Source organism: Sparassis crispa, assembly GCF_003851025.1.
Source record: "Sparassis crispa DNA, contig_000002F, whole genome shotgun sequence".
NCBI lineage: Eukaryota > Fungi > Basidiomycota > Agaricomycetes > Polyporales > Sparassidaceae > Sparassis > Sparassis crispa.
The window spans coordinates 2,752,559-2,769,541 of record NW_020939749.1 but is presented as its reverse complement, the minus strand read 5'-3'; the positions used below and the strand labels follow the sequence as shown (position 1 = coordinate 2,769,541).

Below are 16,983 nucleotides of genomic sequence, written 5' to 3'. Positions count from 1 at the left end.
AGACCCTTAGCTGAATGAAATGGGGCAATGAGCAGGCTGTATCTCATGTCCGTCGATGGCTTCTCGATCCCACTATTCAGGCAAGCTTTCCCCGGGTTGAGTGAACTTAATCGTGCACAGCGAGTGCACGGTCCACCGTCAGTCGCTGTATTCACGACCACTGTATGCACGAAGATTCGAGAGTCAGCCTGCAGATCGAATCGATGGAAGGTGATAAGTGGCTCACAAGTACGGCTACTCTCCGACGCAGTATCAGAGCATCGCGAAGACGATTTTCATAAGCCTCTCATGACTTCCGCTAACACTTGCACGGAATCGTCAGGTAGGGGTGAGGGCAAACCGGATGGTTTCACCTGAATGTCCTGATAGATGAGAAACATCGGGGTCAATCCTATGTCTGAGTACACGTACAGTGTAGAGGTCGTGCACTTGCGTAACTTGCCCGTCGAGCTCGGCAGTGACTTCTGCAAGGCGAGATTTGTGAACTCGCCCTCGCGTTTTCGCCCGTTTGCCGGCTGCATGTTTGGCTGCGGCTTGTCGTGAGTGCTTGGCTGTGCTTGAAGATTTTGTACGACTATGGCTGGCAGAGCTCTTGGTCATCGCCGTTCGCGTTTAAGAAGATGTTTTTCGGGATCACATGCCGCGTTGGCCGCGGCGCGCTCTCGTCGACGACCTCCTCTCAACCCTCACCTCAAATTCATTCTCCTGAATGGCTGATGTTCCGACATTGAGAATAACGCTCCTCGGGGCAGGTCAGGAAGTCGGTCGCTCATGCTGTGTCATTCAATACCGTGGCAGAACGATCGTATGTGATGCGGGCGTCCACCCGGCATACAGTGGTATCGCATCCTTGCCCTTCGTAGATGAGCTGGACTGGAGTACAGTGGATGTCTTGCTGATTACACAGTGAGTTGTAGCATTATATCCCATACTCTCGTGCATAATCCGGAGATTCTAGTTTTCATCTCGACCATGCAGCGGCGCTCACGTACATCACGGAGAAGGTAGGTATCTCTGGTCTGGTGCGAGCACTAATGCTCACAATTATCGCTAGACAAACTTTCGAGATGGAAAGGGTAAAGTATACATGACACACCCCACCAAGGCGCTGCACAAATTCATGATGCAAGACTTCGTACGGATGAGGTCTGTCTAGATCCTGCCATATTTCGCTCGTTCACTGACGCAGATCTCCCAGCTCGTCGACATCTGATGCTTTGTTCTCACCACTTGACCTATCAATGTCCTTATCTTCCATCATTCCTGTGTCCGCCCATCAAGTTATTACTCCTTGTCCTGGCGTCACGTTCACCCCATACCATGCAGGCCATGTCCTAGGCGCTTGTATGTTCCTCATTGACATAGCGGGCCTCAAGATTCTATATACTGGCGACTACTCTCGCGAAGAAGATCGTCATCTGGTTAAGGCTGAAGTGCCGCCCATTCGGCCTGACGTGCTCATTGTGGAGAGCACATACGGTGTGCAGACGCTCGAAGGCAGAGAAGAGAAGGAGCTGAGGTTTACCAACCTCGTTCACTCGATCATACGACGAGGCGGTCATGTACTTCTACCTACATTTGCTCTTGGGCGTGCACAGGAACTACTCCTGATTTTGGACGAGTACTGGAAGAAGCACCCGGATCTTCAAAACGTCCCTGTCTACTACGCTTCCAGTCTCGCTCGGAAATCAATGGCGGTGTACCAAACATACATCCATACGATGAATGCCAATGTGCGCTCAAGATTCGCTAAGCGAGACAATCCATTCGTCTTCAAGTGCGTCTGTTACCCATATTCCGGGCCTTCGTTAAATTCTGTTCTGCAGGCATATCTCGAACGTCCCTCAGACTCGCGGTTGGGAGCGCAAAATTGCTGAAGGACCCCCATGCGTCGTCCTGGCAAGTCCTGGCTTCATGACGGTAGGCCCTAGCCGAGAGCTGCTGGAGCTGTGGGCACCGGATTCGCGGAACGGCGTCATCATTACAGGTTATTCGATCGAGGGTACTTTGGCGCGGGTGAGTGACTGCTCTTCACGGCCGATGCGCGGCGGCGGGCCTGTACGGAGCGTCGTTTTGTATGTATCTGATGCGAAACAATGGACATTTTCCACCACCCATATCGGCCGTGTGATTATCCCCTTGAGCGAGCATCATGTTCACCACTCTCCTACGTGCTTAGGACATACAAAGCGAACCGGAGGAGATTATCTCCCTCAAGGGTGCGACGATCCCCCGCAAGCTCTCTGTCGACGAAGTCTCCTTCAGTGCCCATGTCGACTACTCGCAGAACTCGGAATTCATCGAGATGGTGAAGGCTCAGCACATCGTGAGTCAATCTCCTGTATGTATATACTGAAGACTAAACGCTCTTCCCTATGCATACAGGTCTTAGTACATGGCGAGCAGACCGCGATGGGCCGTCTGCGAGCGGCCATGCAAAACAGGTACAAGAGCCGCGACGAAGACGTGAAGATCCACACACCCCGGAACCTCGAGACGCTTGAGCTCACCTTCCGTGGTGAGCGCGTCGCAAAGGTGCGTATATCTTCCGGTCCCCTCTGACTGTTTTGTTTCATTCACACACGCGTGCAGGCGATCGGCGCCCTCGCAGCGAAGCCGCCACAGGCGAACGATATTCTCTCGGGTCTGCTCGTCTCGAAGGACTACTCGTACACGCTCCTGGACCCGCGGGACCTTCGCGACTTTGCGGGCCTGACGACCTGTGTGGTCACGCAGCGCCAGAGAATGGTGCTCGGCGTCGGCTGGGACCTTGTGCGGTGGCATCTGGAGGGCATGTTCGGCAAGGTCGAGGAAGGGTTTGATAAAGATGGCGTGCCTACCATCCGGGTGCGTATGCCGCCCTGCGCGTTGGACTCTGTTGTCTTTTGTGACTGACAGAGTGCGCAGGTCATGGGTGCGGTTGACGTGAAGCAGACGCAGGAGCACGAGCTCTTGTTAGAATGGGATTCGAGCGCGAGCAACGACATGATCGCCGATGCGACGCTCGCGCTCATCACAGGGATCGACCAGAGCCCCGCCTCCGTAAAACGTACATCCTATCTCCCTTCGTTCTTCGAATGCTGACACCCGTCTCTCCCAGTGACAACGCACCCCCATACCCACGCGCACGCGCCAGAGCACCCGCACCCGCATGCAGACGTCGAGGACGATGGCGCGGCGGTGACGCGCATCCAGCGCCTCGCGATGTTCCTCGAGGCTCACTTTGGCGAGGTCGAGCTGCACATGCCGGAGGAGACGGACGAGCCCGAGCAGGGCGAGGACAGCCACGAACCGTCGCTCCTCGTGCGGCTTGACGAGGCCGACGCGATTATCAACCTTGTATCCATGGTACGCCTCGCGCTCTTTCCTAGTCGTATCCGTGCGCACATTACCAACCGATTATAAATGCATGTACAGACGGTGACGAGCGCAAACGACGCGCTTCGCAAGCGCGTAGAGTCGGTGCTTGATATGGCCGTGTCGACCATCGCGTCGCTCAGCGAGGCGTTCACGTCGGGCGTGCCTCTCCTCAGCGAGGAGGCCGCGGCGGCGGAGGCAGTGAAGCAGACGCACAGCGCGTCGCCCGCGGTGCCCGGCTCCGATCGCCAATCCGAACCCATATTCGAATCCGGTCCCGCAGCTGCCGCCCCGTTGGAAGAAAGCAGGCCCGTTGCCATCGCCACGGAGGTGCAGGAGCACGCTGCTGAGGCACTTCGGAAGGCGGAGAACGCCGAGGGCACTGGGACCCCGGAGGGCGTGAGCGCGCAGGCCGAAGGGCATCCTGGGAATCAAGACGGTGAACAGCACCTTCAGGACGGAGATAGGCCGGGACATGAGGGCGGAGACGAGGAGAGCGATTCGGGGTCGGACGACGACGCCATCTTGCAGGTGCACGACTGAGCGATTCTGCTGCCCCGGAACGTGTTGCGTGTCGGGCAACTTCATGTACATATGTATGTAGCCAACGATATGTTTGTACAAACTGGTGTTACATAGAGTTGAGCATCACCATCTCTGCAACCCACTGCGTAACAGCATATGATGATCAGACACCGCACGAGTCCGAACGGTAATGAACACTGAACGACTTGCGATCAGTTGTTAAAACAAACGTGTACGAGGATGACGCTACATGGACAAGATATGTCGAGTCTAGGTGATGATAACGAGATTGGAAACGACAGCAGCAACAGCAACGACGGTAACTACGCGAGATAAACAAATGAAACCACAGGACCAGCTATGCAAGAAGTAGCACGATGCCAGAAACAACACAGCTAGTGGTACTGCTCCCAACCAGGGCGTCGAGGCGCCAGCACACGAAGAGTGAGAGAGATGGAGATTGCGCGTCACCAGCGCGCAGACGGGCAGTAAGCCTCGCACGCGAGGCCCTCACGACCATTCCCGTGTAGCCATGTCATAAATAGATTATAACGGAAGACGAAAGACCGAAAGCAAAAGTAATGGAACGATGGCACGCGACAGCTCAGTGCGAGGACGCAAAGCGGTTGTGCGCAGCGCGAGCGTGGCGGCGGGGTTGCGAAGAGTAGACGGCGCCCATCTCTTCCGGGAAAGGCGACGCGTTGCGGCGCTGAGCGCGGGTAGAGCGGCGCTTGTTGGCAGGGCAAGAGGACGCGCTCGGTGTGGGAGCACTGGAAGCGACGCTGGAAGAAGGAACCACGCTGGAGGAGGGAGCTACGCTGGATGACGGAGCTGCGCTCGAGGACGGGACATCACTGGACGAGGGAGCCGCGCTCGAGGACGGGATATCACTGGACGAGGGAGCCACACCCGAGGATGGGATATCACTCGAAGAGGGGACAGCGCTCGAGGAGGGAACCGCGCTTGAAGACGGGACGTCACTGGGAGAAGGGACCACGCTAGAGGGAGCCGCACTGAAAGGAGCCGCGCTGGAAGGAGCCACACTCGAGGGGACTTCACTGGAGGACGGAACCGCGCTCGAGGAAGGAACGTCACTGGAAGATGGGTCGACACCGCATGAGGGGTCTGCGCTTGAAGTGGGGACCGCAACTGAAGAGAACACGCCACTGGAGGTCGGAACCGCGCTCGAGGAAGGAACGTCACTGGAAGATGGGTCATCACTGCATGAGGGGTCTGCGCTTGAAGAAGGGACCGCAATTGAAGAGGACACGCCACTGGGGGCGGAGACCGCGCTTGAAGAGGGCACATCACTGGAAGACGGGACCGCGCTTGAAGAGGGCACGTCACTGGAAGACGGGACCGCGCTGGACGAGGGAATGGCACCGGAAGACGGGACCGCACTGGAAGAGGGAGCAGCGGAAGAAGGCGGCGCGACAGCGCTGCTGGGGTCACTCGGACTCGCAGAGGAGCTCGGAATCGCAGGTGGGGTGGCAGAAGAGACGACGGGAGCACTGGCACTAGGGCCGGTGGCAGCGCTGCTGGTGGGAACAACGTTTGAGCTCGTCGGACGTGCGCGGCATGTCCTGGCAGAAGCGCTCGCACTCGGACTCACAGAAGGGAGCGAGCTCGCAGCCGAGCTCGACGCTGCTGGCGCTGAAGAGAGCACTGAGGAACTCGGGACTGGGTCGGAGACGGGGACGGCGCTGAAGACGACGCTGGGAGGAGCAGCAGTTGAAGCAGAAGGAACAACGCTGGAGCTAGGAGGCTCACTCGGGGTTGAGGATGGCTCTGCACTGGAGCTCGGAGGAGCAGCGGCACTAGAGCTCGGAGGAACAGCAGCACTAGAGCTCGGAGGAGTAGCGCTGGAACCGGGCGGCGTCAACGTTCTAGCATCCGCACAAAATGCGATCAGCAAGTTGGCCTGGTGAAGGAACGTCAGAGCGTGCACAAGAAGAAGAATGGCGAGGAGCGCCTACGTTGTCAGTCTGGCAGGCAACCTGGACCTGGTTGTCGTTGGATTGGTAAAACGCCATGGGGCAACCTTGATATGCACCTGAAATTTGTATAACGACGGTGAGCAGACGGCAAAGTAATATGCAAGTGGGTACGTACAGTCGGCACCAGTGTTATCACAGCCATCGTAGTAGCTAAAAGCAAATAGGTGAGTGACACAGCCCAGACGGCGCGAACGAAAAGCGGTACCTGAAGGACGCTTCGACGTTGAATGTGTGACTGGGGAGACAACGCGAAATTTAGTAACCGCGTTGAAAAGACCGAGTATGATAACTAACGGAGAGATGAGACTGATATCGGTGGATGAACCACCACCGGGGACGGTGGGGTTTCCGAGAGTCATTTCCAGGAGGGTACATTGCTCGCCGTTATAACCACAGTCACCTGAAAGGAAAAAAAAAGCTAAGGACGTAGACACGTAGGCGAGGCGTCAAAGTCTGCGTACCAGTCTGGAGGTATCTGAGACGGGTAGGTTAGACGCGTGAGACAGGAAGAGGGAGAAGACAAGCGTACGCAATTGCGCTATCGAGAGGACCGTTGCTTGTGTAGGGCTGTCCGGTAGACACGACCTGACCGCCTACAATGAGGGTAGGCTGAAAAGTGTCAAGAAGTCAGAAAAGGACTGTTTTATTTGAAACCGACAGAAGGGCCTCACAGTTCCTTTTCCGCATCTGCGACACAACGATGAGCAAGGAAGAAAAATGGCGATGATAGGAGAACACATACTGATTGACAAAGGTGACGGTGTGGGATTCGGCATGGACGCTGACGGTCGCGAAAAGAAGGGAGGCGACGGCAGCCAAAGCGAAGGTGGGAGACATGGTACTCGTGGAACGATTCGTCAAAAAAGAGAGAAAGTGAGGCTCTAAAAGGTGCCCAGAGAGACGGAGGGAGGAGGTGAGGTGCGAACAGTTCTCAATTCTTTTTGATCCTCGAGTACAACACCCATCGCGGACCCCTGGAACCGGCCAATCCTTGAAATGATTCTCTGACGCGTCTCGTCTCCATCTCCATCTCTCCGTCGCACACCAGGTCCCAACATCTGCATGTGCAGTTATCTTGCCTAGAAGACAATGAATTGGTGAGAACCACGCGCCGGGTGAAATTGACCTCGACGACCCTGAACAATACGTAGCCTATAGCATACTAGGAAACAATACAGCTCGAGCCAAAATGACATGCATTACGCCCTTGTGAACCAGTGTAAGTCACTTGTATATCTCTTGCGGAGAGGGATTTGCGTGAATCTCGAGCGGGGCTATATCCCGAGGCACGTTAACGTTGAAGCAGAGTGTCCAGGCTCTGCCTGGGGAGACCTGCCTTAATACCGATTTTCAGATTGGCACTTACATACCTGCGTCCAAAGAGAACGACGGCGCGTTTCCTGCGTACACCAGCGGAGACGTAACGTGTGTTGACGGCCTCATAATCCTGGGTTGTGTTATGCCGAAAACACTTTTTCCTGCCACGTTAACATTTGACTGAAGTCCAAGCCCAAGCTTCTTTCCATGCTATCCTGCTACATGTGTATAATAGTTGAGATGATTTCTGATTTTCGTATAGCAGCAGATGAACCGTAGATACAGAAGCATTCATTTATTACACCTTGACAATCTCGTAAGAGTAAGTATCCCACCCCAGTATACAATCCGTCAACTGCGAGTGCGTGCGCGCTACTCACCAACCCCCACTTCAGCGAGCTCACGTCGGTGCCTATGTCCCGGCGACGGCTGCAGTCCAGCACTCGCAGGAGGCTCCTCGTCTTCCGCAATCGTCTCCTCCTCTGGGTGCCCCTTCCACCGGCCCTTCGCAGCGCCCTCCACGGTCTCGTCCTCCGTCGGGCTCGACACCACCAGCGCCCTCTCCAGCGCCTTCTCCCCACGCCTTTTCAGCCGTAGCGTCATCGCAGCTTGCAGCGAGTCGATGTACGACTCGTATTTGACAATCTCCGTGAGCAGGTACTGCGACCGCTTCTCCCAGTTCGACAACGCCTTCGCCGCATTGGAAGAGCGCGGCTGGTACTGTATAACGTTCGGGGGTCGCATCAGTCAAACAAAGCCTCGCACACGCGAGAAGTTTTGAAATTTTTTGAATGATCTATGGAACTCACCAAATTGGTCATGGGCCCCCGCAGCTCGTTGTGGTCCTTCAGGTGCTCCTTCAGCGATGCCACGTGCTTCTGCAGCGCCTCCATCTGCGTCTCCTCGTCGTGGTTACTCGGCACCGTCGGCGGTAAAGGCGGGTTCCAGTCGTTGATGAACGTTCTGTCCGCCCATGGCGACTTGTCCGCCCGCACCGTCGCAGCGAGGTCCTTGAACCGGCTCCGCCCGCTGCGCACGCTCACCCCGTCCGAGTTCTCCTGCTCCCGCACGGAGAAGTTGTCCTCGGAGATGGAGCGCATCCGCGTGAGCGGGTCCATCACGCGGTTCCATCCATACTCCATGTTAGACACGCCCCCGGCGAGCGGCTCCTTGCTCTGCCTCGCCGCCCAGTAGTTGCACGTCGATACCCACTCGTTAACGAGCTCATCGGTGCCCGCTTGGAAAAAATACACGCCCCCACTGGCCAGCGTCAGCACCATGCAATGCGGGCGCTGCCTGTTGTACCCCGGAGGTGGCAGGGCATGCGCGAGCGAGTGGGCGAGCAGCACGTTCCCGACGGGCTCGGCATTTTCCTAAAACTCCCATTAAGCGCGACGGACCCGCTTGAACGTACGCAATACACGCACCAACCAATTGCCACCGCCGACGACGCCGGTGCCGCCGCCGCCGTGGTCACCAAAGGTGAACATACTCAGCTCGCCCTTCTGGATGACAACGAAGACGTCAAGCCACGCCTTGGACTTGGCGCGCTTCCCCGTCGAGTCCCAGTATTGCTTGCGGCAGAGCATGCCCTCCTTCGCCCACGGCGGGCCGAGCAGCGCGAGCTCCTCGTCGGTGATGCTGATGTCCGTCGAATTCGAGCGGGCGCTGCGCATGCTGTGGCTGTCGTCCTCCTTGTCTTCACGGATGATGGTGTGCGAGAGGTTGGACGCGAAGCCCATAGCGGGGGTCAGGAATGATACAGTCGAGCCGATGCCCTGCGACGGTGCGATTAATACATAGTAACGAGCTTCCGCCGTTCCGTTCACTCACATCGTTTGACGTGGCAAAACTAGGAGCTGGGCTTGCACGGCCGTCGATGCTGCTATTGCTGCTGTAAGGAGATATCCCTGCCTGTGCACCAAGAATAGATTGGAGACCGCGGATGCTGCCACGTTTTAAGTTCGCGAGCCGGTCTGGCTGAGTAGTCCGCAGGCTCCGATTCCGCGTGATCACACCATGCGGGCTCAACGAGGAGGTCGACGACCGCGCCAGCAGCGTGCTGCCAACGGGCTGCAGGATCTGCTGGTTCTTGACCGCGGTGTACATTTCCTATAGAATAAATACATCAATATTAACAATTGCCTGAACGGTTCCTCAGCGCTCTGACCTTGAGTAGATTCTCTAGCTCTATCTCCCAATTGCGATCATGCACCACGGTGGTAGCAGCAGCAGCAGCCGGCTCCTGAGCTTTGGACTCCTGCCTCGACAGCGCTACGGAAACTACGCTCTCATTTGCAGAAGGCTGACTTCCCGTGTCTGCGGGCGAGACGAGCTGTCCAGACGAGTTCCCTGAGACAGGAGAGACAGCTAAAGCGCTATCATGGTGGATACTGTTCCAGCTAGCGATGCTGTCGCTCCTCTTGGCACGCGAGCGTATCGTGCTCCCGTCCGCCTCGCCGCCGTCAGATGCCGCGCGCAAACTACTCCAGTCGTCATACGAAAGGTCGGGGTTCGAGCCCTGGCTTGGCTGCAGCTGCATCTGGATGGCGGACAGGGTGTTGCGCACGAACTGCCCGCGCGACATCCGCGAAGTGAGCTCCGCGACGTGTAGATCAGTGTTCAAAAGCAAAAGTGAATATGTTACAGCATGAACAACACCTGAATGGATGTTGGATGAGGGTAAAATAAATGTGAGACCTCACGTACTGGCATTGCCAAAGAGGCTGGAAAGGTTGCAGTCCCAATAGCGCCGACCGAACTCTGTGAGTATGCGATCGACCTGTTGGGTCTCACCCTTTAGGTACAATTTGGCACAAAACCGCCTAAAGATGATGTCAATCCGCCCAAGCATGGGCAAACTCTGGAATGACTAACCTGAAAGCAAGATCGAGTCTAAGGTTAGAGAAATCGAAGAAATCCATATAGTGCCGCAAAGCAATCCGATTGATAAGGCCCCTGTAAAGACGTCAATCGTGCTCCCGTCGCTGCCACAGAAACAGAGGACGCACAGTCCGCCGAGCCATTCCGCAATTTTGTCCTTCGCCAGGAAATCCTCATCTTCCGCCCAACACCGCGATGCCAGTTCCTTCCCTCTGGCTTCGAGGTCGGCCGAGTCTTCGGCTTTAGTAGAAGGATGCGATTGCCGAGCGAACCCGTTGTTCGTGAGGTCCTGCTGAGAACTCACAGAAAGCGTGGAGACTGGATTCAAAGCAACAATGTTTGATGACGGGACTAGTCTAATAGTACGACGTGGCTCACAGACTCTACCATCGTCCCGACAGGGTATGAGCGACGGCTCAGACGTCGAAGCCGTAGCGCGATGTTGCACACGTAGACGGCTTGAATCTCGAGACGCAGAAGGATTGTGAGTAAGAGGCGACGATGCATTCCGGTAAGGAGGTGAGCGTGGCCCGTATTTCAGAGCTGTTATGCGCGGGGAACCCGCGGTATTGGAGCCAGAACGAGAACGTAAAGGAGTGTTTTGCGAATTCCGAGACGGAGTAATTGCTTCCTCTGCGGTTGAATGGGGGTCGTTAGAATATGACAATACCGAATTCAATAGAGACTCTTCGACGCCTGACGCGGATCGGAGTCTAACTGTTGGTGGGGGTAACGAAAGAGCCGGTTTGGGCGGAGGTCGAATAGCTGGAGACTGAGGAGTACTTTGAGAGCGAGATGGTGGCCCAAGTCGCCTTGAAGGCGTCGAAGGATCCCGGAGATCGAGTGAAGCGACAGAATTAGGATCGAGCTGGGAAAGCTCGCCTTGGAACTCTGAAAGGATGCCATTCAAATCCAGCCCCAAATCGCCGTCAGCTCGCCTTGTCTCGCCAGAGACCCGACCTGAAGATGGTCCCGCTGCCATGGCCATGACCTTCTTCAGATCGACGTCGCTGACACTCATGCTTCGACGCTTGCTTCGGCTTGACGCTGGAGCATGCTTCGAGGCTGATACTTTCCCTTTCACCGTTGTAGTTGGCGACGGTGACCGAGAGCGCCATCCGTTAGAGACCTTCAAAGACGGTTGATCAACAGAAGATTCCGTTTCGGCGTACCTGTCGCCGTTGGGCAGCGAAGGTAAGCCTTTCTTCACGTTGGGTGGTTGTGAAGGGCTACTGAATACATCAGAAGCATCTGGTATAGGTGATGTGACTTTATGCCTGTCGGGAATAGGAGGTACGGGAGGAGTGAACGCATCGAAAAGCGAGGAGGAAGTTGGGTATGATACAATAGAGGCAGATGAAGGTGATGATGTGACTGTACGCTGTCGCAACAAGACGGTCAATGACAGGCGAGGTAGACATGGGTATTTGCCGTCTCACAGATCTATCTCGCGTACTGGATTGACCAAGCATCTTCCCGAGAAACGCAGATGTCTTAGCCCTTACAGAGGACTTGGCAGGCTGGAAATGAGCACCTGGTTAGAAAAGGAACATGAAAACATGTCTGGGTCCTGACTTTGCCATTGTCCTTTATAGAGCTCAGCGAACGAGGACTCGTCCACACCCAATCCGGGCTGGGTGAGCCACCGTTGTCCATACCTTGCCCCTGCCTGCCTCTTGACTTTCCCTTGGGTGCGGGAGTGGATTGAGGAGAGAAGGAAGGAGACTCGGGTCGGTTTGAAGAAGTCGACGGGCGTTGGCGAGCCCCGGATTTTGGCGCACCACCTTTGTCTAGGGTATCGTGTGAAGCTGCAGTAGGCTTCAATCCATCTTTGTTGCCAGCAGCATTGCGCTCCTTCGCCTTCCGCAGGAGCGTGGCAAGATCCGGGCTGCTCGCGGTCCCAGGCGAACGGTACATAGATCTCCGCTTGGTCTGGAAGTCGTGCTCCTCGGCGTCGTAGAACACGTCGCTCGACGGAGAAGAAAGGAGGGAGGTTTGTGAAGGAATGTTCGGGTTATTCGCAGAATTAGACGATCCAGCGGCGCGGTGGGTCGCGACCGGGGACGGCGTCGGGGGCACTATGGTGGGCGTCGCGGGCTGCAAACCCGCGTACGACCTGTGCGCGGGCGGTGAAGGTGACGAGAACGGGCTGAGGGATATGGATGTGTTGGTTATGTCTGCACCGAGCGTGTCAACATCAAGACCCTCCTTCAATACCACCGTTCCACCTGCGCGCAACGCCTGCTCGAAATCGAGGTCAGTGCGTGACACGCGCCGCTGTAGAGTCACATTGAGGTCTTTCGAGGCCACAGGGTGGAGGGTTGCAGGAAACGACGACGGCGGTAAAGGCGACCGCGGAGAGGGCTGCCTGAAGAGTGAAGCCAGAGTGTCAGGGAAAAGATTGGTGTAATAGGTGGTGTAGGTGGGTGGCAGAGCGTTCACCGGCACCGCTGAGGGTAATGTGCATCGCTTCCGAATATTTCTCCACGTGCCACTCTATTTGCAGTTCTCCAAACATTCATTTACATTACTACCGCCGCGGTATATTGAAAGAAAGCTGTTGGACAATAATCTATGGAGAATCTACTGGTTGATCGTACACGAAGCGTCGAAAACAGAGAATAAAGATGTGTAAGGAATCATAGCTCGTCAAGACCTACAAGTGAGCTCAAGCCAGAGATATACAAGCATAGTGTATGATCATAAGCAGCATGATGAAATATTGACACACAATATACGCCTTCCCTAGACACTATGTTCACACATCGTCTTCACTCGGCTTGCGAGTGGACGAATATTGCGTATCGACACCAGCAGAAGTCCGTCGCTGTCGCTTCATGGAAGCACTTCCCGCAGCCGCACCACCTGTTCGATTCGTAGGAGATAACCTCGACCCATTTAAACTGGAAGGCATTGTGTTCGTAGTGGCAGCTCGCGGCCGATTCGTAGATGAAGCAATCTTGGGAAGATTAGAGTTCGCCTTTCGAGATGCACTATGAGGGGTCCCGGATGCCCGGTTGCTAACATACGCGAATGAGCGAGACGGTGTTTGTACGAGACGACAAGACGTACCGCTTCTTGATGACGTCAGTTTTGAGGGACAGTGGGCGAACAACACCATGTAACTTCTGGACAGGAACCGTCAGTAAACGTAAGAGTCAAGGTGATTGATACTCACATAGAATAGACCACACGCATTACCTGATGTGACGGTAACAATCAAAATTGGCAGAGTGTGAGGAGAAGGACGACATACATAGCGGCTGACCCTCCGGGTCTCTCCGCCAGAGAGGTGTATTTGTCGTCTGGCAATTTGTACAAACCGTGGGCGGTTGCTCGCTATCATCGCTTGCACCTCTGGCCAGCTGGGTTGAACCACCGGAGCCAACATCAGGAGTCCTAGATCAGGATGAGCTTGCATGTTCTCAACAAACTGACACCAATGAAGCTCACGTCTTCCGCTGTGCAGCACCCGCAGCCGAACGTGAAGAAGCATCTTGCAATACCCGTTTCGAAGAAGCAATCTTCCGCGGTAGGTGCCGCGCGCTGGTTCCGTTCTCAGTTGAAGGTGGTGTGGAGGCATTAGAACCAATGTAAGGCTCTGGCGACGCGTTGGAGCTGGAGTTCACGCCGTTGCCCCACCCGTCGCTGGAAGGACTCGGATGGAAGCTCTGGAAGGCACTCTCGGGGTGATCGACAGGAAGTATCTGCGTGGGGTCGACGTGCGTGAATGGCCCGACACCGGACGCGCCTTCAAGGCCTGGATACATCATGTTTACGAAGTGTTGATAGTCCAGAATATTATCTTCGTGGCCAAAGTGCGTAACACTGAAACCCTCCGCCACCGCTGCAGATGCAGCTGCCGCAGCTGCAGAGAGACCGGCTGGAGTCTGTGCAGGCGAGTAGGTCACCGTAAGGGGTGTGCGAAGAGCGTCCGAGAACGAGACGTCAGAAGGTCGGCTATCTTTCGAGGCAGGAAGCGAGGAGGAGAGATTGGAAGACGCAAAAGTAGTTGGAGCCCCGGAGAGATCAAAGAAGGTATCATATGAAGGGAACGTGAAATTAAACGAGCTTGAGGGGAATGGGCTGCTACGCCTCAGTTGTTCCGTGTCCAGTTGCGGTGGGGGTGGTGTCGGAATGCGCTCAGCGGCATCAAGAGGTGCAGGGTCACCGCGCAGTAGGCTCTCAGCATGTGGGGCATCCGCCCGACGCTTCATACCGAGGAGACTGTCCGGCGACAAAGGCTTGCCATTAAGTTGATGCCGACCAGTCAAGCCATACAGGATTCCCTCACGCGAGACGGTGTGATCGAAACTAGTTTTTCGCACGTGCTTAGGGAAAGTGCGCTGTTCAGACGAAGGAAGAGATGAAGTTGACACCTGCGGAAAACCATGGAGTAGGGAGGGTAATGACGATGGGTGACAGTTTGAGCTGTGAAGGTGAGACAACGAGTCAATGCGTGACAGAGAGGGGCGAATTTCAGCAGCCTCAAGAACTGTAGCCAACCCTGGTTGGCCTGGCAAGGATGAAAGCGGACTCCGGCGACCTAAAGATGTAGAGGGGGCACCAGGTATCGGTATGCTGGGCGATGTCGAAAATGCCTTCGGAGGCGATTCAGACGTCGGGAACCTCAGTTGACTCTGTTGATCAGACAGAATACCTGACATTGGCGGTCTTGAGCGGGAACGACTTGCAGGGCGCCAATCCATTGGTGCTCGGGACCGAGACCTGCTCATCGCACGCCAATCCATAGGCACCTCGCTGATTCTCCACCGATTAAGTATTTTGATCATCGCCAAAATGAAAGGCACTCACTCGTTCTCGTCTGTGCCATCCTGGTTCGTGCCATCAAAGCCAACGACCTGGACTCTCGCCTTCCCCTTGTCGATGGACCGCCCTCGCTCTCCAGTATCCTCCTGGCCTGATGCTGAACCATTGGCAGACGGCTGTGCGGCGCCGCTGGATCGACCTTCCTCTAACGAAGGCTTCTGATTGGCACCTCTCACCTTGTCCTCATCCTCCTTCTTCTTCTTCAATGCCAACGCCATCATCCTCCATGTCAAGTTCTCCATCCTCTGCGCATGGGGAAGGGTTGCCTTCGTACGGGCATACATCTTCCAGACCTGCGTCGCCAAAGGGTCCTCCTTGGCTAACTTCTCATGATCGGTCTCGGCTGCTGCTAGATCCACGGGCTTCAGGTCAGGCGAGCCGGATAGGGTCGGAGACGCAAACTTGCTGGAGCCTCGCTCCTCCAGTGGCGATAGCGGTGAGTTGGCCGATGGGAAAAGGTCTTCTAAGAAATCGGGGAACATACGGGCGTTCGGACTGTTACTTGACGTCGGTGCAGTAGACTTGCCAGATTCTCCGCCGTAGAGCGAATAATTGGTGTGGTTGGATGTTGACCGCGCAACTGATTCTGGTATTGACGGTTGTCGTGATGGTCCGAACTGGGCTGCAGATATATCATATGGGGAGTCGGGGAAGCTGGAAGCGGGAGACGGCAAAGACGCCGGTGACATCCACAGAGACGGCGGTAATGCCACACTATAACGCTCGCCTGGGAAAGCCATATTCGAAGCAAAATCAAGCGAACCAGACTGGGGCGGAAATTGCGGAGAGAGACTGTCAAAGCGACCGTCGTCGACTGCACCGACTGGTAGATCACTTTGACCGCTCGAAGTTGGGACGGTGGGAGGAGACATCGTATGGCTTAAAGAGCTGCGCTTCCCGTGAGCATGATCACGGGAACCCGGTACGCGAGAACCATCATACGGGGGCATACTCATCGGCACCGCGGAGCCAGGCTGTCGAAGGTTGACAGGTGGATATTGAGACAACGCGCTGACTGGGGACTTCCGCTTCGCATACGGTGCATTGCCAGACCCTGGGCGGAACTGGGTGGGAGACGCCCGTTGTGACGAGGAAGGGCCAGGTGGATACGGTGATGGCGTATTAGACCATGAGGGTTGAATACCTGGTCCAACGGCCGGACGACCGAGATCCTTCGTATTCAGCGGTTGAACTCGAGGATTGATTGACATATCATGCGGTAGGCGGTTTGATCTACTCGAGTTCGAGGTCGGCGGTCCCAATACGCCGGAGGCAGCAAGGGCTGCAAATGTAGTGGGATCCAGCGGCGAGGAAAATACGTTTCCCCACTCGTTGCTGGGCAGGGATGAAGATACAGGAGCGTGCTGGCCTGGAGCATCGCCTGGGTGAGGCATGGGCGGCACTTGGTGCTGCAGCATGTATGGTAGAGACTGGGGGTGAGCAGAGGCGTTAAGGGAGATCTCCTGTATCCAAGGAGATGAATGTGTTGAATTGGATACCGAGGAGGGGTGGGGGCTGAGGTCCAGAGGAGTAGAAGCCGTAAGCTGGGACAAACCCGAAGTAGTCACAGTTGGACGCCCCGGAGGAGACCAAGGTCGCTTAATTCCGTCACCAAACCCTCGTGTAGACGATGAGGGCGGTTCCATAGACTGCTCTAGAGAGATGAGAGTGAGAAGACAGGAGAGGGTGACGAGGGAGAGAAGGAGAGGAACACACGGGTATGCAGCAGACTAGCCACCGGCAAGGCCGTGCCGTAATACGCCAGGAGTCAGGGAGGTGTGACAGGGAGGTTGGCAGCGGGTAAGAGGGGGCTACTGGTACCGGAGAGGGTGGGCGTCGGGAACGACGTCGACGAGGACGAGGACGACGAGGACGACGGGAAGAGGGTAGAAGTCGGTAGAGGAAGACCAGCTGAGGGCCACGGGGGAGTCCGAGCGTACTAAACGGCCGCAGATACCCTTTGCCGACGCGTTTTCAGCCTGATTTCCCGCGATCAAAATATTCCGCCTGTGTTTTTCTGTTTCCCTTTCTCGGTGTCTCGTTCTCAGGTAGACTCAGTGGCACTGTGGCATCG

The 16,983-nt window shown here is 55.9% G+C and overlaps 3 protein-coding genes across 3 annotated transcripts; 1 reads left to right on the top strand and 2 right to left on the bottom strand.

The window, feature by feature from the left end:
• Window positions 1-709: 709 nt before the first annotated feature.
• Window positions 710-3,900, top strand: SCP_0309320 (Endoribonuclease YSH1; the record flags this gene model as incomplete). Its single annotated transcript, XM_027756317.1, has 11 exons — window positions 710-906; window positions 959-1,004; window positions 1,055-1,146; window positions 1,199-1,777; window positions 1,827-2,016; window positions 2,180-2,326; window positions 2,386-2,535; window positions 2,593-2,847; window positions 2,908-3,049; window positions 3,101-3,348; window positions 3,418-3,900. 11 exons carry the CDS (start codon window positions 710-712, stop codon window positions 3,898-3,900), a joined length of 2,529 nt encoding a protein of 842 aa, XP_027612118.1.
• Window positions 3,901-4,486: 586 nt separating this feature from the next.
• Window positions 4,487-6,716, bottom strand: SCP_0309310 (hypothetical protein; the record flags this gene model as incomplete). Its single annotated transcript, XM_027756316.1, has 11 exons — window positions 4,487-5,420; window positions 5,495-5,597; window positions 5,653-5,803; window positions 5,859-5,935; window positions 5,995-6,029; window positions 6,085-6,114; window positions 6,174-6,279; window positions 6,341-6,354; window positions 6,409-6,488; window positions 6,551-6,566; window positions 6,622-6,716. 11 exons carry the CDS (start codon window positions 6,714-6,716, stop codon window positions 4,487-4,489), a joined length of 1,641 nt encoding a protein of 546 aa, XP_027612117.1.
• An 852-nt stretch (window positions 6,717-7,568) lies between these two features.
• SCP_0309300 (PH and SEC7 domain-containing protein) lies at window positions 7,569-16,555 on the bottom strand (the record flags this gene model as incomplete). Its single annotated transcript, XM_027756315.1, has 17 exons — window positions 7,569-7,916; window positions 8,006-8,569; window positions 8,624-8,974; window positions 9,030-9,308; window positions 9,367-9,857; window positions 9,906-10,021; window positions 10,074-10,154; window positions 10,208-10,397; window positions 10,458-11,460; window positions 11,519-11,599; window positions 11,655-12,529; window positions 12,855-13,099; window positions 13,152-13,207; window positions 13,258-13,280; window positions 13,336-13,478; window positions 13,533-14,840; window positions 14,895-16,555. 17 exons carry the CDS (start codon window positions 16,553-16,555, stop codon window positions 7,569-7,571), a joined length of 7,815 nt encoding a protein of 2,604 aa, XP_027612116.1.
• Between the last annotated feature and the right edge of the window lie 428 nt (window positions 16,556-16,983).